Below are 27,376 nucleotides of genomic sequence, written 5' to 3'. Positions count from 1 at the left end.
ATAAATTTTCACAAGTGAAGTTGTCTAATTCAAAACTTCCTCACCCTGTAGATTGAAGAATTAAAAAATTTATTGGGCAATATTTTTGAAAATCACCAGAGGGGGTTTGATACTATAAAGTTGATGAAAGAAAGTTAAACACAACAGCATGCAAGTTAGAAGATCTAGTTGAGATAATATCCTGATATATCTTTCCATGTACTTTTGCTAGCTGACCTAAGACCAACACTATTATACAAATAGGGGGGAAAAAATCTCAAAAACTTTCATGAGATCAGTTTGGTTGAGATATATATTATCAATTTTCAAGCAAACATCAATTATTGAAAAATTTAAAACAGAGAAACATTACATTGTGCTCTTTAATTATTTCATTTATAATTAGTTCAAGATAAACAAGTTTTCTGAAGTGTTTTCTATCAATTAACACATCAAAGGCCACAATTTTACAGGCCATTCCATTCACATCATGGCTAGAAGGTCTTTACGCAGGCCTCATGAATCATTTGCTGACAGGCAAGTCAGCAACAGTGAGAATGGAAAAACTAGAGTTGGTCTCCATGGTATTAGGCATGTTAAATTAAAAGGATCAAAGCAGAGGTACATTAGTGCTATTTTAGAAAGCTTTACCAACTCATGACTGATTCTTATGAGAAAAGCACAACAAACAGCACAGCAGTTTGTTTGACACTGTCTGAGACAGATGTTGCAGTAAATTATTTAGTATAACATTGCTACTGAATTCTTATCTTAATATAGAGTGTTTCCCAAATTTTGCTTAAGCTTAGAGCTACTAGGTGCTAATCTTATGTTTCCTTTTTTTTCCTTGAAGGAATGACAAGTAAAAAACAGACAAATTCTTAGTGGAATGAATTATTCTCATCAACAGTAGTTAATTTAAAAGTCATTGCATTGAAAGCTTTTTCTCCTTTCAAAAATAAGAGAGAGAGAGGGGAAAAAACCCTCAAATTATTTGCAATAGAATATCGACTGATAACATTAAAAACTTCTTCATGATTTTCTATGATATTTCCTAATAAACATGACAATGCCCTGTTCCCCTTTTTTTTTTTTTTACATTTCTGCTTGCACAGCAACCCTATATAAGAGTTCCATTTTTTTTTATTGAAGTAAATAATGCTAAACCCAAATAATCAAGAAATTTTAATTCCCCACCTTCTCCCTTGTAAAACAAAATTAACTTGTACAAAAATTTATTAATGTTAAGCAAGATATATAGTGGCAGAACTTTAAAAAGGAGGGTTAGCTTGAGATTTTCTCATTAAACTGCTGCTAACCACTTTTATGAGAAACAATGACATAAAATGATCTTTACATGAGCTGTGTTATAGGGACAAGCAACCAATACACCCCCCTCCCCGCAAATTATTTTTTGCAGTGTTTTTGATCAGAAGAACGTTATATTTTAACCTAAGTCCAGAATGAGACTTAGGTTACTCAATTTTTATTTTTCAGGAAAATAAAGAACAAGAGGGCAAGCAATTTTAAAACTTATATTTAAAAAAAAAATCTATCACCCATATCTGAAAATAAGTACTACTTAAAACGGATTGTATATAATACATAATTAAAAAAACTAATTTATATAGGATTATATACTTAAGAAAAATACAGCAGATAATTTTGAGACAACCATTTTCAGTTTTAGATACAAGTATTGGCAAATGAATGTGACTAGATAAAGCAATTGAAATTTTTTTAAAAAAAAGAAACTTGGCTATGATCCAAAACTTTTAATTTTAACAATTATTCAGTGCTGACTAGATTGAATACTTCTAATCTGCAATGTATTGAAAAAAAATCCCATAACATTAAAATTATACTTTAAATGATCAGGTTGAGAAGTTATTAAAAAGCAAGATTTTGTTGGATATCTACGATCAACAAATTATTACTTTTTAATAACTGGTAGCAAAACACTCAACAAAGTGTAACAGTGTTTCCGTAATCCTTTTACAAAACACAAAAGTAATGATACAGTAATGTAAAACAATTAAGATGAACATATAAATCTGTCACCAGTAACATCAGCGATTTGTTTCAAAACCCAAATGTAAACAGAGTGCAGTATTAAAACAATGAAAGCAAAATATTTAACGTACACCAAGTTCTTACCATAAAATAAGAAATCGCGCAAATTTATCGAATTATTTTTTATCTTGAATTAAAAGTTGAATTGTTAACCTTGATTAAAATTCAGTCAAACTAAACTTCTTTAATATTTTTAACTTTAGTTTTTCTATTTGGTATGAACATCCCAAATACAAAAGAAAGGTCCACTGGAAAAACGACTTAAGTTAACTTTTTGGTGAAATCTTAAGTTTTTTACACATTCATTTTATAATATGTTAATTTGAACGAATCTAATATTGGTAATTAAACACTATTATATTCAAACTTATTTTAATAAAATTTTAATTTGTATCAATTTACTTGTAAATTAGTTTTAACTTTCGTTTAGTTCAAAGGTTTGGACTTCACAGTTTTACCAGGACCCTTCAAACCCATGTATGATGAATACAACCTATTGACAATAAATCACGGTATCCTTAATTATTTTCAACCAAAGTCTACGACAAATTTAGGTGTTCAAAGTTGATGATATTTCAAATAAAAATAAATGCACAATTTATAATTAGACAAAAAATAATTTTACTCTACTCCACATCCCAAATCTTCAAGGAGAAAATTAACAGCTGCAATATTGAAAACTAGTGATTTATTCATTAAAAATGAAATTATTGTGATTCTGATTACAAATTAGCTATGATTTGCATTATATATTGATTAACTTATTACTCCTTGCTCCTGTACGATTCAAACATTGATGTTAAAAAAAAATAAAAATAATTAACTGATGAACAATTGATTTTTTTCCTTCTTTTGCATATTGTTTATGAACTTCTACTTTTTTGTTCTTGTTTGCATTTTAATGCTAAAATTCAAAATCAGATCTTAGTACTGTAAAAAGAATGAAATATAGAAATATTAAATAAAACCAATACTTTTAAATTTTATTTAGAGAGACTATGTTTTACGCAACCTGAAAGAACAAAACGGAACCAAGTGCATTAAAAAGAACATTAGAAAAAAGTAGAATTTTTTTTTTAATGGCAATTACACATTAAGTGAAAGGAACACTTAAACTTAATGTGTACAACATGCCATGAAATTCCATCCCCTCTCTCCATGCTCAAGACAGCAGTTATTTCTCTCAGAGGTATTATATGATCAGAAGAAATAATTGGTGCAAGAGAGAGGGAGATTCTCTGCTAAAGTAGAGTAATATTTTAATATTGCACATGGGCAAACAATTGATTACTTTGGATAATTAATTACAATTTGCAGTTGACTTAATCAGTATGCATGATTTTCAAAGGTCAGATGCGGTAAGATGAAACTCACTTGAAACCTCTTTTCTTTTCCAAACATAGTTCACTAGATTATGGCTTATCTGATTACGCATTAAAACGAATTATTGACAACTATAACATAAAACTTGAATGAAATATACCTGATTTTAGAACCAGGCACAAAAAATTAAGCCCAAGACAAGACATTGTGTTTATATTTATAAGAGAATGGTGATAAAATATCAAATTAAAGTTGAGAATTTACTATACATTTCCCTCATTTATTTTTTCATTTTTCTCTTTGATAATTAGAAATTCAAAAAATGTACAAACTATAAGCAAGAAACAAGATGATAAAGCGTAAATAAATAAATATTTAATGAATGCAAATCATATAAAGTTTGTGAAAACTAAACCAATATAGTTGCATATATTGACTTATGGCAAGAAATATAAAAAAAATAGCAACAGATATTTTCATCCTTTGCTGACAAATATTTGAACACTTAATTGACAGAAAATGTGAAAAAATACTTCACTCATCATTTGCAAATATAAGAGGCGCTTATAATTTAAGACTCACAGTTTGGATAAAATATACAGTCTTACCAATTACTAGAATAAATGGCAAGCAAGTCATACTAGACGTGACCGTTTATGGGTTGGAGAGTCCATGATAACATCCGTAGAAGGAGAGCGCTTCCTTGAATGTCTGGAAAATTCTTCAGTGATGAATGCACTGAGTTCATTGTGAGAGGTAGAAGTTGAATTACAATGGAGCACTCTGTGGACCCTTGATAAACTTGGAGGGGAACTTGAATTATGCTGCCTTATATTTGCTGGAAATCAGATATATCTATGTTAGTAAAAAAGGATGAAAAGTAAACTATGAAAAGATGTTTAAGAAAATGATTGTTAGTAGGAATGATCCGATTAATTGGCAGTAATCAGTAACCAACCAAACCAGTATGTTGTGGCCATCATGAAACTTTCTTCTATATATTTTTTACGAATTCTGACCCATCCTCATGCTTGAGGAGAAAGCAATATTCCCAGGAAAAATAAAATTACGCACACAAAAAAAATCGAGGACCGTCCCAATCTCTAAATTATCGCAAAAGCAAATTGAAAGTTATTTTAAATGCCTGGCTTGAATTAATGACAAATTTTATTTGTTAACAAACATAAGATGGCAAAAGTTAAAAATTTTAAATCATTGAGATACTATTTCCTATGATTTCCAAACAATTAAAATCACGAGAAATACGGAGATGACAGTCTATTACGATTTATCTTTCTTATTGTTGCATTGATAAAGCTATTATTATTCAAATCAGCACCTCTTGGAACGATTGGTGCTAAAATTGAACCAACTCTTGTTTACATATAGGCTCACATTTATTCAAAATTTCATCCAGAATGCAGCATTACTTTTTAAGATATAGCATTTGCAATGAAAAAGAAAAAACATTCGAGTGCACCATCCCCTTTTCAGCTCTTGACTCCAAGATAAAATCAGCTCTTACACCCTCTATGGGCTATTTGTCGATAAATTTTTGTTTGATTCTGTTCATTCTTTTTTGAGATGTAGCAGACACAAGTGACGAGAAAAAAACATTCTATAGCTCAGCCCCTGTTTGAGCTATTGACACCAAAATTGAACCAGCACCTGTACATGTTAAGGGCAACATATGGAGCAAATTTTGTTTGATTTTGCCAGTCACTTTCTGGGGAATAGCAGTCACGTAAAACTCAAAAACGTCTCATTGCTCCACCCCCCTTAAAGGAATTTGCGCCAAATCCATGGGACACAAGTTCACATAGGTGTACCAAATTTCGTTTGATTTCATGCGGTAGTTTTTGCTATAGAGCGGCCACACACACACACAAAGAAAGAGACATTTTCCAAAAATGGCCGAAATGGACTCAGCACACCTCAAAACGTTTGAATCCGTCAAAATTCGAAACTCGAAAATTTGCATGAAACCAATACTTTTTTTCTATATACAGGGAAGTCCCGTTACAACCAACTTCAAGAGACTGCAAATTTTGTTTGTTGTAACGGGAATTTCATTGTAATGGAATTCAAATAATGTAATTTCAATTATATAGGGACTGAAAATGTATTTCGTTGAAATGGAAATTTTGTTGTAACGGAATTTCACTGTATTAGATAAAGAAGAAAGTAAAAGGGGAAACATTTTCTTCAAATTTCTTCCACCATTGTTTAAAGAGATGTCTCTGATTGTTTTAAAAACATTATTTAATAAAATTAGTTAATTTCACGAAACAATGTAGCTTTTAAGATTAATATTATCCACTCTCTCGCTCAGATATTTATACATCCAGATTGGAGAGTGGCATTTAAAGGTTTTATTGATAAAAATATATAAATGTTAAAATGAAAATATAAGCAAAACATTAAGTTTTAAAGTTGTTACAGGGTTTTAAACTATGGAACATTCTAATTTTCATTCAAAAATAAAATTGGTACTAGTTAGACATGGAATTTGTCTTTAAAATTTAAAGCTACTAATGGTTTCTTTAATAATATTTGTGTGCTGCATCAATAACTTTATTTGCTCAAAGATATTCTAATGATATCTAGATTTTGAAGTTTTTTTCCTTCTGAATTAGTATGTGAAGTTTTTAGGCATTTTATGCAAAACAATTCAGTTTTCAGCAACAGCCAAGCTATCTGGAAGGATAGTTACATTCAGCTTTTTAAAAACAGCCAAAGTCATTTCATTTTTGTATGTAAATATGTTTAAAAATGATAAAATGCTAAAAGATTTTTTAAGAGATAAAATTTCAATTCCTTTTCCAGTGTCAGAAAACTGGTAGTCGTTCATTACATTTTCTACCAAGAAATTCTTGAAAAACAAATTTTCTATTACACTACTTCCTGCAATGGATTGGATTTGAGATGGGTCAATTACAGTGAGGGAAAATGCCCAGTGCACCAACTACTTGATCGTCTGGCCTCGGATCAGCCAATATTGTGCAGAAAAGAATGGAAATGAGAATAACGCTGTTTTGAGCTGAAAGGGATTAATTTTTATTATTTTCTTTCATAAGCAATACATCATATAAGTACATTTTCCCATTAACCCATTCTATGATCAGCCCGAAACCCCTTAACGCGCATGCTGCAGATAACAAAACTGAGTTGCTTTTTGCTACATTGTAACAGCACTTTTCTCCCCATTTTGCTATCGGGATTTTAATGTTGTTTTTGCTGTTCAGTTTGCATTCGAAAATCGCTCCGATTTATTAGTTTTTTGGAACTGAATTAAATAGTGCAATAAAATACAAGGTTGCTAATATGTGCTGAAATATTCATTAAATTTTCACAGTACATAACAGGAAAATAATAAACAATACAGGATAGGACGAAAAGCAATTATTTTTGTAACATTAATTATTTTATTGATTTATTTTTCTTGTGGCTTTTATCTCAGTATATCATTTTTTTTTTGATACACTTAAAAAATCAAAACTGTTAAATGTAAGATGATCTACAGAGACTGATCGGTTCTTTTATCGTAACCCCAATGACTTTTAAATCCCTTCTGAATGTTCAGATATCAGTTGCTCAAGCGTGGGAAGTATTTTAAAGATAAATGATTAAAAAAGATCAAAACTTGCGGCTAATCCCCTATTTCCCTAAAGGATACTTTTGTGCATGCAACTAAAAGCCCCCCGCTGAGAGAGTAATAACAGAGGCGGTCTGGGCGGATTCCCTAAGGACGTGTCCCCCTTGGTGTCTTGTGGTCAACCCTTTCACATTATTTTCTTACAACAAAACAGTTTGAATCAGAAAGGAATTTCAAAGCAAGCTTTACTGCTTGTATTTGACAACATGTCTTCAGAAGAAAAAAAAAAGAAAATCTTGCTTGAAATCGAGTCGGATTGGTTTTCTTTTTTTTAAACATACTTGGATAAATTTCAGTTAGTTTCATAGGATTATTTACTAATTAAGGCAATTTGATTATTGAAAAGAAACCAAATGTTTTATTTCTATTTTGAAAATCTTATAAAAGAAGGCACAATTAAAACATTGGAGCTATTTTAAAACAATAAAATCTGAAAAAGAAAGGGAGAAAAGGAATGTTTCGTTTCGTTTGAGTAAACGAAACGAGTCGCGAGAAGAACTCAAGATATTATCATTTCATTTGTACTGTAGTATATATTTTATGTTTTGCATGATCAACTATTACGTATCGTCAATGCGGTTGTCATAATTTTTGTTTGTGAAATTAAAAATATTCAAAACTGTATCACTATAAAATCCATCAAAGGGTGCCGCGAATATAAAAAGTTATAATTTAAGTTTGAAAATATCATGATTTAAAAATAAATAAATAATAAAAAATAATAGTAGTAAACAAATAAATAAAAAGCGTAGTAAACACATTATAATTTTAAAAAAAACATACTTGTACAAAATTAAGATATGTAAGATAATTAAAAAAATAATATTGTGTAAAATAAATTATAAAATTTGAGGATTATGAAGAATTTAGTGACGGATGCTTGTGTAAGGTGGATTTTTGATAAGAAGAAAAAAGTATTTCTGTTTATTTGCTTAATTCAGGAATAGAAATATTGGTAAATGTGTAAGAAATATTTTCACACTTGTTTATCAGGAGTTCAAATGACAGAATGATAAGAAACAAAGCTTCCACAAAAAGATAAAAATATAATACCTGATTTTTTGAAGCATTGTACGTGTCCCATCCAAGAGTACTTGAAAGGTTTATATCTTAGTAAAATAAAATAAATTACAACAAGTTTTGTGAAGTACTATAAGTTACACCCCTTTTGTCTAAGGAAAAGAGCTTGATTACTGCTCCCCTAAAAGCACCCGAACCCAACAGAGAAGCGCAATAACAGGGTTCTGCCCCTGGAAGAATCGCCGACACATATTCGGCAGAAGCAAAAACTGCTAGAAACACCGTGACGACACAGGTTCGTCAAAGGCAGTTAGGAACCATTTTCTTGCGACGAGCCTGAATCGGCCGGGGCAGTTTTAACAAAAACTGCACGGCCGATCCTGTATCAGCCGGGGCAAGGAATGGGTTAATGTAATTTTTAAATGTTACTTAGATTACATTTATAGATTTTCACGGTAAAAATCTTAGAAATGAAATAATAGATTTTAGAGGGAACTAAGATTTTACTAGTTGAAATTATAAAAAATACTGTCAAAAACACGGAAAAATCACATGCCTGAAACTTAAAAACCAGAAAAGTATGATAAGCTCCATGGCAGCATATAATGTACATTACAAAAAATAAAAATTTAAAAACTATCTGCAGATAGTACTAGTCGGTAAAATATACTGTGAGAATACATCACATTTATGTAGAAAAAATACAATCAGAACTGAAACGAACATAATTGAAGATAAAGAAATCTGGCGCCTGCAGATTTGGTTTGGAGGGAAACAATAACAATTCAACAGTAATTTCTTTTTTTTTATCACCCCTTTCAAATAAAAAAATTACTCAAGTCAATCAAAGTTTCAATATCATTTTTGAACTTTTTTTTTAAAAATGTTATGAACTAAAGCTCAAGATTTCATCTAAAAAGCATTTCTTGGTCCAATTTAGGTTTTATGATTTACTGTGGTTTATCTTGTAGATTATTTTATGATTTTTTACAGACTGTTGAAAAACTGCTTATGTTGCTAGACTTAGTGCTCAGAACTCATTTAGATAGTTTATGATCGATCATATTTACTTTCCGTTCGAGGAGTGAATGTGTTATATATTGGATATGGGGTTCTTCACATCCTTTGCATTGAGGAGTGTCTAACACAGTAGTATATTACAAAATTCATTCAAAAATCAAATGAAATCAATATTTTCCATTATAATTGAGAAGTATGTACTGTTTTAACTTACTTGAAAATGCTAAAGCCTCTCTGAACATATCAAAATCATCAGTTCGAGCAGCCAACAAGCTAGCCGAATCGGGAGTTGAAAGACGGTGAGCATTTAGGTGGGAAGAATTACGCATACCATCAAGAACTAGACGAGGTTTTGGGCATCCAAGGCGGGTAGAAGGTGGATTACGGCCAGTTATATATGCAATCAATTCCTCACGCCTAATATGACGTTTCTTTTTCTTAGCCCAGGAAAGCAAGTCTCGATTTCTTTTGTTTAATCCACATTGATAACCCAAGTCATAAATTGGCTTATGAGAGTCAATGCATTCTAAAGAAAAATATATATATATATATAAAATAAAACAGGATGAAAACAATAATTACATCACAAGAATATCTGAATTGAAAAGACATAAAAAATAAGAGAGATTTCATACAAACAAAACTGGATTTCTTGACACACAAATTGAAGAACATTTACTTTCCAATTACTTTATCTAGCAAGAATTAAAATACTTTAATGCAAATAAACATTGTATTTTCTACACAACCATGATTGTATTTTTAGAAAAAATCACCCGTTGTTGTAAAGCTATAAGAAAATACTTACTTTACAGTTCACACAAATTTTAAACATTTTACTAACCAAAAGATGCTTTTTTAAAATATATTTTTAACACTATAAGCAACAGAAAAATCAAGGAGGTCCCCCTCACTTTGGAAATAATTATATTTGTTATATTGTGACAAAGATTTTTCATTATGATGTGCTTTCCTTTGCACGCCCAGTGGCGTAGCCAAAGAGGTGTTACATACTTTTTCAAAACGTTATGCAGGGAAAGGGGCGCTGAAACAAAAGATTGTAATTTAAGTTCTAAATGACTTACATTTCATGAATTTTGATACACTTTTATCATAAGGATATTTAATTACTAGCTGTGTCGCTCGGCTTTGCAGAGTCTACCTCGAAAATAAATGTTGTGTTAAGTGACGTGTGTTTAACAATCAGGCTCAAATAAAAGAAATAAAGAAAACAAAATTTTCTTGTCCGAATAAAGATAACAGAGATTAAAAATCCCCATTAAAATTTGGACATCAGTCACTAAAAATACCCTTTCGAATGAGGAAACTTTGTAAATCAAGTTAGCACTTTTTGGGATTGTTCACTTTTCCATGACTTTGAATGAAAATTTCAATTTTCCATGACTTTTCCAGGTCTGAAATTTGCTTATTTTTCTTCCATGACTTTCCAGGATTTCCATGATCTGTACGAACCCCGACATTAGTCCCCCAAAGAATCCTTACGTCAGCGAGAGCAAACAGTCGTTAAAAATCCCTATCAGAGTAAGGGAAACAGTTCCTAAAACCTCCTTCTAGAATAAGAACAATAGTCCTCAAAACGTCCCTGTAAGAAAAATAAAAACATTCCCACAATTTCCCTATCAGAATAAGGACATCAGCTTCTGAAAATCTGTTAGAATAAGGCCTATAGTTCTCAAAAAACTTTTATGACTAACTTTTTTTTTTAAAATAGCTAATGCCACTGATTTGTAATAACCTTTTTAGACAAGTGTATTCAGTTTGGTAAGGTAAAGAACATTTCTTTGAATAATCAAATAACCAGCTTGTTCGATTATTATTGGTTGGAACCAGTGGTTGGAAGTAGCGCGCTACAAGTAGCGACGCTACTGTAGTAGCTACATTTTTCAGTAGTTTGTAGTGTAGCGCACTACTTTTAAAAAAGAGTAGTGTAGTGAGTAGTTCGCTACAAAAAAATAGTAGTTTGTAGCGATTTCTGAAAACTACTTTTTAATAAAGATTTTTTTTTAAAGAAACAATTCGGTTCAAACGAATTTCACTCGTGCAAATCTTACGCGAGTACATCAACGGATGCAATGAGAAATAAGACTTATAAAAATACGAGATGGCCTCTGGCATATCATTTTGACGCCATATGTTCCATTTGTTTGACGCCATTAGTTCGTTTGCAATTGTAACTTTTATATTTCGCCAAAATTTGTATTGAATAGAGCTTGACTTAAAAAGAAAAGTATATATGAATTAGCGATAACCGCCAATTTAGTAACTCCTTTGTTTTTTCTGACTGTCGGAAATGTCCCCTGGATGAACGTTTTAAACTTCAAAGAGATCCAACACTGTAAAAACATTTATTTTCGCGAAAATGAAGATATCGATGATTTTGCGAATTGAAAATTTCGTTAATTTTATATGAACAAACCTAAAGTTGAAAAGAAAAATATATATAATATATATATTTCGTGAAGCTTAAATTTTCAAGCTACTGTAAATGTTATAGATGAGGATGATATTGAATTGCCCGTGCCGGTTTACAATGAATACGAGAATTACAGTGTTATATAAGAGAAGAATAACGGACATTTTGGGGGGAAAATAAATAATAGATAATTCTTAGTAATATTCCAAGTTCAAATGAGTTAATTTGTCAATCTAAACCTTTTTTCGTTCAATCCTCTTACCGTGTGTGTTTACATTAGGGTGTCCGCCAAAAATCGAAAATTGATTTTTCAATTTTATATTTTCCCGCTTACATCAAAACAATTATAAAAAAGTTTCATATAATTTGAACAACTGCAACCTGTGCCAAATTTAAAAAAAAAAAATTAAAAACTCGAAATTTGTGTTGATAAAATGTTGCCCCCTATACCCCGCATGCACCAAAAAAATATTTATTCAAATTAGAAAACATTAAGGTATCCCCTACACTTGGCCTAAAATTATAACTTTCTTAAAAAAAATTGTTTTTTTTTTTTCGATACATAATTTTAAAAATTTATGGTAAATTTTACGAAATTACCAAGCTGAAAAATATCAACAGCGTTAAATAGAAATATTTGCTCTCCTGCAATATTGAAGTCTTCCACATAGTACTCAAAGATATGGATTTTTTCAAGGTTAAGTTGAATTTTTCATTTTAAATGTAATATTATTTGGTTACTCATTTGAAAATGTTGATCTGAAAATGAGCTCGCTAATAATTTTTGAACTTGATTTTTTATTTAAATTCATGTGTAAATTTTTAAAAGATAAATAGGAAAAAAAAATCAATTATTTGAAGAAAATTATAATTTTTAGGCCAAGTGTGAGGTATCCAAATGATTTTTAATTTGAATAAATATTTTTTGTGGTACATGTGGGGAGTAGGGTTTAGGGGCAACGTTTTATCAACAGGAATTTCAAATTAAAAAAAAATTTTTTTTGGAGGGGAGGGGGGAGCTAGCATACAAGTGCTGGTTTACACTTTCAGACGCAAGTCGGCACGGATTGCCGTTATTCAACAAATTATATGAAACATTTTTTCAAATTGTTTTGACATAACTGACTTGAAAAATCGACTCATTTTTTGTGGGACACACTAACCCCACTTATTTTATTTTTTTATTATTTTTGTTTATTTACTTATTTTTTGAAAAGTAGCGAAGTAGCGACTACATTTCAAAAGTAGTTTGTAGTTGCTACTTTTTAAAAAAAGTAATTGTAGTTGTAGTTAACTACATTTGTAAGAAAGTAGCTGTAGTTCGCTACCAAAAAAAGGTAGTTTTTCCAACCACTGGTTGGAACAGACTTATTCGTTTAAGCAGCGTTGTCAGTGGTCAGTAGATACTTTTAATTTAGTGCAGCCACTTCTTCATTATTTGTAATCACTTTATTCAGGGATTTTCTTTTTTCAATGAAAAAAAAAGCAATATTAAGTAACAATACTAAAAGGTACGGAGCAGATAAAAGGTTTGGCATGTAAGACCTGCTGCTACATTGAACACATATTTGCACAAAATAGAAAATCCTGAATAAACATTGCTTCAAACATCAATTTTTGTAAAAGGAACTTTGGAAAAGTTCTCAAATAATTTAAAAAACAAAATACACTAAGTAGAATGTTTTATCAAATGAAAGACTGAAAAACAAAATATTTTTGCTCAAACGCATTAAGTTATTTTTTTATAAAAATCACAAAATGTGAACTTCAAAAACATGCATAAATATATAGAAATACTGTCGCAGACGGAGATGAAGTATATCTCGAGCTCTGAACAGGAGCATCAAAAAAAAAAAAAAAAAAAAAAAAAAAATACAGCTCTAGGTGTCTGGATCTGTACACCCCCAAAACCTATATAACACAAAACTTCTGGTCTTAAAGAGAGTGTTATAATGGTCTTCAAATGTAATTTTAAGAACACTATTTTCAGTGAATGACATTCTGAATGAGTTCTACTAATAAATTGTAGCTCATAAAAAAGTAGAATTTAATAAACGTATGGGGGCAGTTCTCAAAAGGTGGGAACAAAAAAGTTAACTTTGAGCAATTTCAAAAATTTTCGAATTTGACATCAATTTTGATTTTATTCTATAGTATGCATACCTAGAACACAATATATGATCATAAAAAGACAGCAGGTATTTGTAAAAATTGTTAATTAGCAAATTAAATCAGCAATCTGTAGGTAACAGATTTTGGACATTGTTTTCCTGTAGGTAACGGATTTTGGACATCATCATAACGTAAGTTTCACCATTTTTGACAATTGTTAATCTGATTTTTAACTTTTCCAATGAAAATTTTATTTACTACTTTTTAAATTTTGCAATTTAATAATAAAGAGGATATTAATGAAATACTTGAATGGCTATACATGCTGCTCCTTACATTTAATAAAGTTTTGGAATGATTTTGAAGAAATTGATGCAAGGTTAAAAAAAAGCTTCAAATTAAAAATAATACAATTGTAAAAAGTGACATCAGTTTTAATAATGAATATTTTTTCTAATGTCATAAGAATTAAAATGATGTCTAAAAAAATTATTGAAGAAAGAAATTCGTATTTCTATTTGGAGATCGTTAAATTATGTTTCTAAAAGAAAGAAGAGAAAAAGAATTCTAAAATAATAAAAGCGGAAAAAAAAAAAATTGCTAGCGCAGGTGATAAAGTCGCCAAAACTGGTACAGCTGATGATAAACTACATTTGTCAAATTGGAATTCCCCTCTGGTAACCTTTAGCTTATCGTATACTGTGTTGTCGCCAACGGAGGTTTGCTTGGCGATTTTAGCGCAAAATGGCTTTCGGTTCGATCATAAGCAGCCATGTTTCTACTGTAATTTATGTATTGTTCAATGTGTAACATATTAATTATGCAGAATACCAATGGATTAAAGAAGGTAACATTATAATAACGTTTTTTATTGAGGTTAGAAGACAGTAGATCATCAAAAATTATGAATAAACTAGCTGCGTGCCCGGCGTTGCACGGGCTACCTAAAAAATGTAAGAGCAGTCCAGTTGATGCTTTTGTAGTACACTGACACTAGTTTCTAACGCGTTAAGGAATAAATAAATGCGCGTAAAGCAAGGTTTGCAAAACACCAGTAAAACATATTTTTGCCAAAACACCTCATCAACGTTAATAATCGTTATCAATGATACAAGTTATGAGTACATTTTCAGTCAGCACAAAAGGGGAAAATATATGCATTATCAACTATAATCTTTACTCACGTTAAACTGAATTACATCTGATAGACTATATCGGAAATATTTATGCACAATAACAATCCGCTTTTTACATAAAATAGTCTACTACCCGGCGTTGCCCGGGTGTTTATTAATGCAACATACCACTCAGATAAATATTTGGATGGATTCTATCCACATGGTCGTACAAGAATTACATCAATCCGTTTTCCAGGTACAAACCCTCAAAGAACTCAAATAACTTGTAAATCACTCATTTACTTTACGACGTGCACGGTCCTCCTCGAAAATGAAAGTTATGTCATGTGACGCGTATTTAACAATCAGGCTTGAACCAAAAAAAAAAGTCACTGAAATTTTGCGGCAGATTGCGGAAAACCCCAAAAAGTAAACATTTTAAATCCCCTGATTACAGGAAAAGCCTCAAAATAAAAACAAGAATTTTACCTGTTCATATTCGAGAAAAAAAATGGCAACAGATCTTTCATCTCAATGATTTTCTTCACCCGCTATACATTTTAATAAAAGCATTGTTATGGAAAGTTGAGATGAAGCACTGAATAATAATTTGAATGGAGGAAAGCCTTCGAAAAATAGGGATTTGATTTTGAAATCTAAGAGTCATAATTAATAGTTTTTAATTGCTATCTCCGCTAATTATTATCGGAGGATTATGTTAAATAGCCAAACATGAAGACGGGAAGATGACGAATCCATCGATACCTGGTTCGATGGTCAGTTCACTGTCGTTCGGGAGAAGAAGCTTGGACATAGATAGATAGATAGATAGATAGATAGATACTCAGATTTTATATGTATAAGATAATGGACAAAATTATCGGCTTCAAGATCGTAACGCCATTTGGACATCTGACATGTACGTTTAAAAAAAATTATTTTTCTTCTAAGATACTGCATAAAAGCTTATGAAAACACTTTTAAACAATTTAAAATTGATTCCGAGGCTCGATAAACACCTTTAAAATGAAAACATCATATACTTAGTTCTCAAAAAATAGCATTGTAAAGATCGTAAATTTTGGACATGCATCAAATTTCAAACTTACTATTTTCTAAAATCGTTTACAAAGTGAATAATCTGTCTTTACTTTTGTTATTTGTGTAAAATATTAACAAAAAATTATTCAGTGTAAGATTCATACCTTTAAATTTTTTTTGAAACGTATGGAAATAATTTAAAAAAATTTTTCTTTAATGGTACATTTGCTCAGTTAACGTTTTGGTATGTCCAAAATTGCGCCTTTTAGCAAAGAAAATATTTTTTTAAGGGCATTTAAAGAGCATTTTTTCCATAATTTATGTCAATTCTTGTCTCTATACAGTATTATAATTTAACTCAAAAATTTTTGAGTTAATTAAAATGAAAGTTATTTGGTGTTGAAGCTTCAAAGTTGAGGTCTGTGTTTGCTCCCACCTTTTGAGAACTGCCCATGGACAGAAACAGCAAGCTACATGGTAGCGATATTCGACTCATAATACAGTTAAATCTCGTTATGAATACTTATACAAGGAAATATTCATTGCAATGAACAGAATGTTCAGTCCCGTTTTAAAATTCATTAAGATATGTATTAAAAATGTTGAATTTCTTTAAAAATTCGTTACAATAAAATGCTTTTCCCAATGTCGGTTTGAATAATTTTTACTTAACGCTATTTTCAGAAATTAAAAACGACTTTCATAAGTCGTAACACGAAAACTTCGTTCGTTCTTTCAAAATAGAGCCATTTATGGTGGCACATGCTAAAAAGTTAGCTAAAGTGTGACAACAAAAGCCAGTGTATAGCCATGTGTAGTTAATTTCTGATTTCCAAATGTGAGGCATCCTAAGAATTTGCAAGGAGGACCGCAAGTTTTCAACTTCTCTTGTGGGCAGTATAAGTGGCATTCATAAATTAGAATCTTTCATAATGTCCTCTGGGGCCAAATCTTGTCAAAAAGAAAACACTTTGTGAAGACGACCAACAAATAAAAGGTCAGTGTTCAATATTTTTCTCATTATTTTTACAGAATAAATAATGAGTTAAGTTATACTTTAGATCGCTAGTATTGGTAAATGCTGCTGATTTAATTATATTAGAGTTTAGATTTAAACACATTTTTAACACATTTAAAAAAATACAGAAAGTTTTCAGACGATTCCGTTACAGCGAATATTCTGTTTCAACAAAATTTATCAGTCTCTTGGAGATCGTTGTAACGGGATTTTACTATACAGACGAACACGCTTATACCGAGCACGAAGGGACCACAATATTTGCTCGTTATAACTCAGTTAAAACGGGAACAAAATCATAAAAGTTGAAACACTGTTGTTTTGCATGATTTTATTTCTGTACAGTACCAAAGAAATTAGTTAATATGATTCGAACTGTCTTATCGTCTGGTTTTTGCTTTACTGTTCTCGGGGAAATGCTCATGGCTCGAAAACCATCGACATTTGCACCTCTGATTGCATTTCAACCACTGACATTGCACCTAAAATAGTTTGAAATTTTTTTGCATATCAAAAACCATTTACTATGTTGAGAGTGGTTTATCTTGAAACTCTTCACATTTGTCATTATCGTTGTCACTTTCATGAATTTTTTCATCTGATTTAGTTTTAATTATACCTACAATAACTACAGGAGTATCTCGGAAGGGATAATATTGACAGCAACTAATCAACAAATATTTTTCAAATGCTCCTTTCTACAAATTAAAGAAAAGTGTAGTCATCACTTGTTCTTAGGGTTTTTGACTCTTCATTAACTTTTGTTTGATTTCGGAAAGTTAATGGAATTTTTCCAAGAAAGGATAAAGCATGAGTGCAAGTTTGGTGATGTGTCCACGACAGAAAATATTTTTAGCCTCCCCCCCCCCAAGCATACGTGCTTAAGAAAAAAAAATGTATAAATGTTGTAGATTTTAATGATACCAGTTTTGGAATCTTGGTTTGGTCTGTATTTTAAGATTTTGACTTTTCTAACATGAACCTAGTTTAAATGGTAATATTTAAGCATTTTGATATCGTAATTCCAAAAACATAACAGTCGCCAATAACGTGGGATCTGGCTCTCCCCCAGAATTTTTTTTTTTGATTGAAGTCCAAAAAACGCAATAGTAGGCCATTTTGGTAAAGTTCAAGGAAAGGAGAGGTTCAGTGACTCTCTTACATCATTTTTTACAAACTGAAAGTCCCAAAATCACAATATTTGGCAAATTTCAAAAATATTAGAAAAAGAGGGGTGGGAGGGGCAGCTGTGGGCTCTCCTCGAAATTGAATCTTTAAAAACGAAATTGGACTGCAACTTTCACAACATGTTATAAGCTTTTTGAATGCATTATCGAAGCGATGAAGTTCAGGAACTCTGCTCCTGCAATATTTCGAAATTGAAGTTACAAAAACGCAATTTTAGACAATGTTGAATAATGTTTGAGGTAAAACTGTTCGGCGCTTACTGCCCTTAGTTTTTTTTACGGTCGTAAACATTTTTATTGCAGCAATAAAATCGCTCGGGACATAAGATTTTCACTTCTGCAACATAAATCAGTTTTGATTGTCTACCCATGGTAGCGCCATCAAACCAGAAAAGGAGGGGGAAGGATATGGGCGATTAATGATAATGAATTGGCACCATTCCCCCACACAGTCTTCATTTGAAAAATAATTCTTTTATAAGATAGCAGGTGGTGAAATTAGCAATAAAAAAACCGCTTCAGTGAAGTAGATATATTTTTAAACAAGGTACATTTTCCAATATTTATTAATTTAAAAAGAGCAATAGGGGAACCGAATCATCACCCCAGGGAGGGCCCCCAAATCACATCCCTCTTAAGGCACTTAAATACATTTCAGCTTCGAAAAATTTTCTTAAGAGAACTCCCAAACCTATTCCTCTGAGTTCACCATAAATATCCTAACTTTGAGTTTTTAAGACTTCAGTTTCTAAATTTTTTTCTAAGAATAGTACCCCCTTACCTATCTACATGACTTATAACCGTCTAAAAGTTTTAAAACTGTAAATTCTGAAACTTTTTGAAACAAGCTTCCAACTACCTTCCCTATCAGTCCTCCAAAGATAGCCCAAAACAGAGCTCTTAAAACTTCAGAAACCAAAACATTTCGGGCTGGGCGGCATGGATTAATTTGCGGACTTACCCTTACTTATTGCAAGAGCAGCATTTTTTCGCAAACTCGTGCTGCTGTTATTTTCATCGTTTCCCTTTGCGCTCTCCCTCCCCCTGCCATATTTCCATTCTATCGAGTGTTAGATTGAAAGACAGTAGAATTTAGTGATTCCTCAAGTTTTAGAATATTTTGAAACAAACATGTCAAAAATGCAGGAACAGTTGCCCATTGGTGTTTCAAACCAGCTTGAAATTTTCCCCCGATTCTTTCAAAAATTCCCATTTTGACTAAAATCTTCAAAATCCCTGATAGTTTCCGTTTTACCTGGGATGTGGACATCCTTTGCTGTAGCGTAAACATTTCATCCCGTCAGCAATCACTTTCAATCAGTGGTTCAGGTTCAACTTTAAGACATTTTAAGAGCACACATAATTTTCATTTATGCGTATAAAGTTTGCAAAAAAAAAAAAAAAAACGCAAATGAAGAAAAAAATGAAAGGATGATCAAAAATGCAAGAGAAAAGGCTAATTTTTCAAAAAAGAGACGGTTAATTCGAAAAATCAGGGAGAATAGCGAGCAACTCCGCGGTTTGCAGTTGGAAATAACAGAGAAACCTAAAAAAAGTCAAACGGCGCGAGTCTAAAAGCCACTCATCCAAAAGCACGCAAATAAATCAAGTCCATGACGGAAATTTGAGAAAAAGTTGATGTAAATTCGTGGTTATGGACGGTCCAGTAATATTAAAGCATATTTTTCAAACACTCAATTTTTCTTTTTAAAGTAAAAACTGAAGGAAAGTCATCGAATTTCTTTCCGTCTCGGAAATTTTGTCCAGGACGGAAATCCGTCCTAAGACGGATGGTCTTGCACTCATGAGATAATGCAATAGAAATTTTATGAATCACAAAATACTGCTCGCTTTAAGAGGAGTTTACTTGTTAAATGCGGGTAGACTTAATATTGTACCTACCAAGTAATTCTCATTTCCTCATTAAATTAAGGCTAATTATAAGCAAGTTTTACTGTACTAGGAACAAGGTCTATGAACAATACCAGAACAACTATACACAGAAAAATATACTTTTAAGGTAGTTTAATAATTTTTTTCAGTTTCAAACTGAAAGTGCAACTATTACATAAGGAAGTAAACACAATATTGCACTTTTTATAATCATCAATTTCTTGCCTCACAACAGCAACATTAATTTTGAAAAACCCTAACAAATTGAAAAAAAAAAAAAAAAAAGGATTCATTACCTTTGTATAAACCTGTGACACTGCTAGCTGCAGTTTGAAAAGGCACCCAAAGGGATACTCCAGTCTGACGATCTGAAAAATCAATAACAATTGCTAAAAGAATCTAAGCAATAGGTATCGTAATAAACATATTGCATAGTATATTTTGAACATTATTTTTCTTTTCAAGCCGCGTACACACTTTTACATTTTTCCTTTTAGGTAAAAACAATTGCTAAAAAATTTCAAATAATTTGAACAACGGCAACTCATGCCAACCTGCGCCTGAAAGTGGGAAACAGCACTGTGTACTAGGTCAAATCTAAATTATTATTATTTTTTTGGAAGTTCGAAATTTTATGTTTACACTCCTTCATGTACCATAAAAATATTTATCTGAATTAAGAAATATTTAGGCGTTGAGCAAAAGGCCTAAAATTTGTAATTTTCTTCAAAAAATTGATTTTTTAATATATATTTTTTTAAATTGTAAGGTAAACTTTAAAAAGTTATCAAGCTGAAAAATATAAATATTGAAGTTGGTAATTAGTGCAAAATCAAAATTTTTGCTCTCTTGCAATATTCAAGTCTCCCACATAGTACACAACATATGAATTTTTTCAAGTTAAATTAAATCTTCCATTTTAAATACATTATATTTTCATTATTCATTCCCAAATGTTGATTTGAAAATGCATTTGTTAATAATTTTTGAACTTGGTATTTTATTTAAATGACATGTGTAATTTTTTAAAATATAAAAAGAAAAAATCAATTTTTTTACAATTGTTTTGATCTAGAGGGAAAAATATAAGAGTGTGTGCGACTTAAAAAATCAGCTTTTGTTTTTTTTTTGCGACTTTAATAATCGTTGACACCCTTACTTTTAGGACGAAAATCGGGAAAAAATCAAAAATCTGTGTATAAGTCAAGCTTTCCTTCTCGAAAAAAAAGGGGGAGGGGAGAAAGGAAGGAATTTTTTGCCGAGATTTTTGAACACAAATGATATAAATTGTAACAAAAATTTTTTGGTTAAAAAATGTCTGATTTTTGTTCTTTTGCACAAAAAGGGTTCATTTCAGCAATCATGATTTTTAAAAAGGGTTTGACTTAGCTGTTACGATGTTTGTTACTTGTTGCTTTTATTTCGAATTACAATGAAGTTTTGAGCTGTAGCCTAATTTTTATTTTTTCAAATGAGCATTTATGCGCAATGATTGAAAATTTGCGAATAAGGCAATTCCATTACTGTTCGCAAAATAGTCAGTCTTTCTACTGTAATTATTTAGTCCTGATTTCAGTCAGACCATGTGAAATTATAGCAGAATGTGTTGTGCAAGTGTGTACTTCTTTAGAATTTGTTTAAAAGGGTTGGACAAAAATGGGGAATATGTTCACATTTTCAAGAATTTTTTTGGAAATTTAGCCTTGCGTATTAACAGACTAACAGACCCCCCTAATGTTTAATTCCATTTTTTTTACTAAATTTCTGTACTTATACAGAAGATTTCAGTAGCCTATCTGATTTCTGACTAGATTTCTGTAGTATATGACAAATATATTTTTGATAAAATAAATGAACTAACTAAAATAATCAATGAATAGATAGTGAAAAAAATCAAGGAATAAATAAGTAAATTAATTGAGAATTACACGAGAATAAATGAGTGAACAAAATATGAATACATAAGTGATTGAATAAATAATTAAATAAGTAATCCTGGGTTGATAGTGGAATCAAGTAAAATTTTTTAAATATAGTGTGAAATTTTCGGAAACTATGAGGAACTAGAAATTCTCGTAAAAACTCTTCAAATATGCATACAAAAATATTTGAAAAAAAAAGTTTTTTCTTTTGAATAATTTTTCTAGTTTTAGAATGTGCTGTCAGCCCAAAATTTTTGGATTGCAAACACCCTTGAAGTAAATGAAATGAACAATTTCACATTGCCCAAGGCAGTTGACTAATGAAACAAAACTTTTCAAATAAAAATAAGCTTAATATAAATAAAATAAATACTGCACTGAACATTAGTAGGTTTCAATTGATATTAAAAATGGTAATAAAAACTATTATTTTATACTAACAAAAATAATTTTGACTAAAAATAAAATATTATTTTTGAAAATTATTTGTGTTACATGCTTTGAGCTTACGAGATAACATTTTCCTGACCGGAGCAGGGGTGTTCCCATAGGGACTACGTATACGCCATTACTCTCAAACATTTTTTCGACATATAGCATATTCCCTCAAGCTTAAAAAAAATTCCGTATTATGACACACAGTTAATTCGCGATAAGTTGAATCTAAAGAGACCGACGAAACACTTCGACTTATCACTCAACACTTCAACATTGAAAAACATCAAATATTTTAATTAATATGTACATATAACAGACAAAATTACAGAACTTTAAAGTTTTAATGCACAGTTTAATCAAAAATATTGAGAGAAAAAAAGTCAAAGGGGGATAATTCCACATCAAAATAGCCTAAATTAAATAGTTAGCCGTGGCGTCATAACTCCGATTTTCTCTGTTATTTTTTTAAATAGATATCTATGAGAGAAGCTCAAATTATTTTTTAGATTTTTTGAATAAAAATTACGTTTTGGAGAATTTTTTCAAAAATTCGATTTTTGATCATTTTTCGGAGTAACTGTTTTGGCATAAATTAAGAAAATCTCTCTAATTTCTATATTTTTCAACCAATTAAGTTGAATTTGGTATTAATTTCAAGCAAATACTTTAGTGTGAATGGCAGAAAGTATTCTGTGAATAGATGAAGAGTGGCAACACCCAACTAAAAGTCTGTTTTTATGCTTTTTCAATTGGGAGATTAAATAAGTCATATCTTCGGAGTACCTACTATGATCTGCATAATTTTTTTTTTTTGTAGCATATTTAAATCATTCTCTTGCTACGTAGAAAAAAGCAGAAGGGTGTTTTTTTCGTTGTTTTGAAATAAAAAAATAAAGTTTCGCAAAAAAATACAGGTTTTCTATTGCTTTAAATCTCTTTTAAGCTTAAAAAAGCCCAAAACTTTTGAATAATTAATGCTGGACCGTCAAAGGATAAAAATTGATTTGTATCAATAGTTATTTGCTAAGAAGTTGTTCACTTTGGAAAAAAAATGTGCAAAAACCTCAGTTTCAGAGTTTACACACACAAAATAAAAATAAACACTTTTGATTGGAAGTGTACAAAATATTAAAAATAATAATTTGAAGAATAGTATAAAAAATACTTCTAATGGCATTATTTTGCTTTTTTATCGACATTAAAAGATAAAAAAAATTTACTATTGAAAAGTTTTCGTAGCATAATCTTGTCTCTATTATGTTACACCTGACAATAATCTTATACACTTACAACACTCATGTAGCGCAACTCTAGATTTCTCTGAAGATTATTTTTGCTGATTGAAGTATATATTTTAAAACTTCTTTTAAACTTATTGATAAAAATTCTGATTTTCTTACCTTTTGATTCAAATAAAATTGTAAATTTAAAAACTTAATGCAGTCCGCACAAGCATGCTTTTCATTTCGCATGTTATAATCCTCGAAAGCTATGTGTCGATTCACTTTCAAAGAGAAAGATGAATGATGCGTATTGCATGAGTATTTTAAGAGTGGAAGATCGTTGTCAGGTGTTACAAACAAGTTTATGCTATAAAAACTTTTCAATAGTAATTGGTCTTTTTTCCCCATCTTTTAATGTCGAAAAAAGTGCAAAATAATGCCATTAGAAATATTTTTTACACTATTTATTAAATTAGTATTTTTAATATTTAGTATACGTTTTGAATCAAAAGTTTTCTTTTTTTTTTTGTTAACTCTGAAACGAAGGTTTTTGCACAAAGTGAACAACTTTTTAGGGATTAATTATTGATACAAATCAATTTTAATCCTTTGACAGTCCAGTATTAATTATTCTGAAAAGTTTTTGGGCTTTTTTAAGCTTGAAAGGGATTTAAAGCAATAAAACTGGTATTTTCTGCAAAACACACTTTATTTTTTTATTTCAAAACATCAAAAAATACCCTTCTGCTTTTTTTCTACATAGCAAGAGAATGATTTAAATATGCTACAAAAAAAAAGAAAAAAAAAATTGATGAAGATCATAGTATGTACTCCGGAGATATGACTTATTTAATCTAACAATTGAAAAAGCATAAAAACTGACTTTAGATAAAGAGTGGCAACACCCAACTATTCACAGAATACTTTCTGTCGGTCACACTGAAAGAGAAAAATATTAGCTTGAAATTGATACCAAATTCAGCTTAATTGGTTGAAAAATAAATTAGAGAGATTTTCTGAATCCATGCCAAAACGGTGACTCTGAAAAATGATCAAAAATCAAATTTTTGAAAAAATTCTCCAAAGTGTAATTTTTATTCAGAAAATCTAAAAAAAATAATAATTTGAGCTCATCTCATAAATATCTATTTAAAAAAATAATGGGCAAAATCGGAGATATGACGGCACATGGCATTAGGCAATTTAACATGAAATGACCCAGGCACGGTTTTGATTTCGATACTGCTGGAACTACTTGGAATAGAGCTGATTCTACTTCAGGAAAGGTACCCATCTTCATTCGTTTCAAATTCGGATTATTGAAATTTACCGCTTTAGAAGTTTTTCTTTTTCTTATAATATCATTGACATAGTACTTGCTTAAACATCTAAGAAAACTTACTCTGTCTCTCAGAAACTTATCCGCAAAAAATATCGAACTAAAGAATGAAGAGGAACACATCTGAACTTAGGTCAGTCTTTGAATAAAAGTACATTCAGTTGACAATTGACAACTTACAAGCAAATTCGTAGTCTGGCAAAAGTCAGAGTGTAAACAGTATAGTACAACAAAAGAAAACAAGCTAACTCATTTTCGCACATGTAACTGCTTTAACGCACAATGGCTCGACAGGTTCTTGCTTTAAAGTTCTATTGTGCAGGAATTATTGATAAAAATTAGCATGGAATTAAAAACAAAGGGGTCGGGACTAGATAAAAACAGTAAAATTTGAGTTATCACAAATTGACTGTATTATGTATATGATTGCATACACATATTGTACATAATGGATTACTGGGAGTATACCCTCAGAAAAATTGATGGGAACAGCACTGGACTGTAGTAGCCTACAATGCATAACATGGTAGCTAACATCTTTAATACATAAAAGTTGTTGTATTATGTGACTAACTACTCTTATTTGATTTTTCACAAAATTATTTGTTTTTTAACAAAAAGCAGACACTGAAAAAATCCTGGACAGACCCCCGAACATGGAAGATATTTCACCTTGCCCCACAATCCTCTCCTGTTCAGTTTAATTCAGATATTTTTTAAAGAAACTCTTTTCAACTACATATCATATAGAATTAGATGTAGTATGATCTGAACTAAAAAAATATACAAATTTGTTTAAATTTATCAAAATAAAGTATTAAAATGGGTTACATTTTGGCATGAAAAGTTAGGCCAAAAGGCCATTGTTTAAAGTTACTCAGCTTTCAGGTTAATCTGGAAATTAGGAAAAATTACTACTTTAGTAGGGTTATAGGGACTTGGAGTAATTTATCGGAAGAGAATATAATGAGCAAGGGAGTATAGCTTTAAGACGGACTTTGATCTTCACTGGGAACTAATAAATGGACTAGGACCAGCCTAAATGGGCTCACCCAGAGCCTCTTACATTCTTTTTTACATTTGTGATCCCCCTCCTGTTTGTTGGTCAGATAAGACAAACTTCAGTTAAGACATTGATTTTAAAACTTCAATTTGAGTTCACTTTCAGGAGGTTTGACTGAACTAAATTTCTATTCATTTACATTATATCCACTAATATTGTTACCTTTGAGATGCGCTAAGCTGTATAAATGTTAAAAACAGTTGCAGTAACATCATAACTTTAAAAATAATTTGAGAAGTGAAATGACACAATGCAATCAAAATTACATATGTAAATCACAAAAAGAGCAGTTTCGAGGTTAACAAAAGAAGCCTCTTCAACAATGTAAACGACAACCTAGAAAACAGGCAAGTGAAGAGGCTCGCTTTGCTAATATCTGAACGGCTGTTTGCGTACTTAGTGTGTATCATTTTAAATTTTAATTTATATTCAGTCAGTTTTATCCGTACATTGTAGAATAATGTTAACGGAGTCGTTAAAAATTTAAACTAATGCTGGTCGCTCTAACAATTCCTGATTTAACATCAGGAAATGTAAGAAAATAGATCAATAATAAATGTAAATCAACTTAGATTAGAAAAAAGTTTTTTAATGCACATAATTGACTACAAGTTTCATTTAAAAATTAAAGTTACACTTTAGATTGATATGAGGACATATAACCAAGCTTTTAGAAAGCGAATTTTAATTTAAACTTAACTGATACAACATCGTTTGATTTAGGATAAATATGAGTAGCAAAGTCGATATCTCTTTTTCGAAGTCATGTTGATTAACAGCACATTTTACGGGAGCATAGGTGTCAATTACAACGGTGTATGTGTTTATAGTCAGTAATTCGCACACGGGATAGACGCGAAAATGATTTAGCTATTACACAATTTTAATTACTATTGGGTATTGATCACGTTAAATAAAATAAAATTTCCTAATAAAAAATTTAAATACATAGGTTCGCCATCTTGTTTTGTAATGGGAACTTGAGAAGGAAAATAAAAATTGATCTAAACAGATCTTATAAATGATTCATTCGTCCAAATACGATTTCTGAAGCAGATTAAAATATATGACGTGAAATGTTTATTTCTAGACTGCTTCACATTGCTTAAAATTTGCTAACCCTTATGTGCAGAATGTGAAACGACTTGAATTCAAGGAAGAGAAAAAAATTTCGTTTGATTTATTTGTGTTTAACCTTACCTTTGTACAACTGAGTAATACATGTGGCAGCGTTCTGAAATAGAAACCATAATTTTTGTACAGCAATGTCTCTAGCATTTTGTAATTCAATTTCAGTATCAGGAGTCTTTTCGATCTCATTAATGCATTGCTGTTCCCAGCTCGATAAACTAATCCATGGTTCTAATGATTCTTGTTCATCATTCATTTTGAAAGAAGTTTAATAGCTTTTAACTGTCTGAAAAATGCTAATAATAACTAGTAAACACAAAATATTCACAACTATTAGAAGAGCAACATTAGTCCTGCCCTTCCCATTTTTCGCTGCTGATGCTGCTG

The 27,376-nt window shown here is 30.7% G+C and overlaps 1 protein-coding gene across 1 annotated transcript; it reads right to left on the bottom strand.

The window, feature by feature from the left end:
• Positions 1 to 696: 696 nt before the first annotated feature.
• On the bottom strand, positions 697 to 27,376 carry LOC129222380 (HUWE1-associated protein modifying stress responses-like). The gene is made up of 4 exons (XM_054856881.1): positions 27,059 to 27,376; positions 20,170 to 20,241; positions 9,285 to 9,596; positions 697 to 4,213 (listed from the first exon to the last, which is right to left on the bottom strand). Exons 1-4 carry the CDS (start codon positions 27,243 to 27,245, stop codon positions 4,011 to 4,013), a joined length of 774 nt encoding a protein of 257 aa, XP_054712856.1. The 5' UTR covers positions 27,246 to 27,376; the 3' UTR covers positions 697 to 4,010.

The sequence above is a fragment of the Uloborus diversus genome, chromosome 5, assembly GCF_026930045.1.
Source record: "Uloborus diversus isolate 005 chromosome 5, Udiv.v.3.1, whole genome shotgun sequence".
Classification (NCBI taxonomy): domain Eukaryota; kingdom Metazoa; phylum Arthropoda; class Arachnida; order Araneae; family Uloboridae; genus Uloborus; species Uloborus diversus.
The sequence above is the reverse complement of the archived record's forward strand: the minus strand, read 5'-3'. Positions and strand labels throughout refer to the sequence as shown.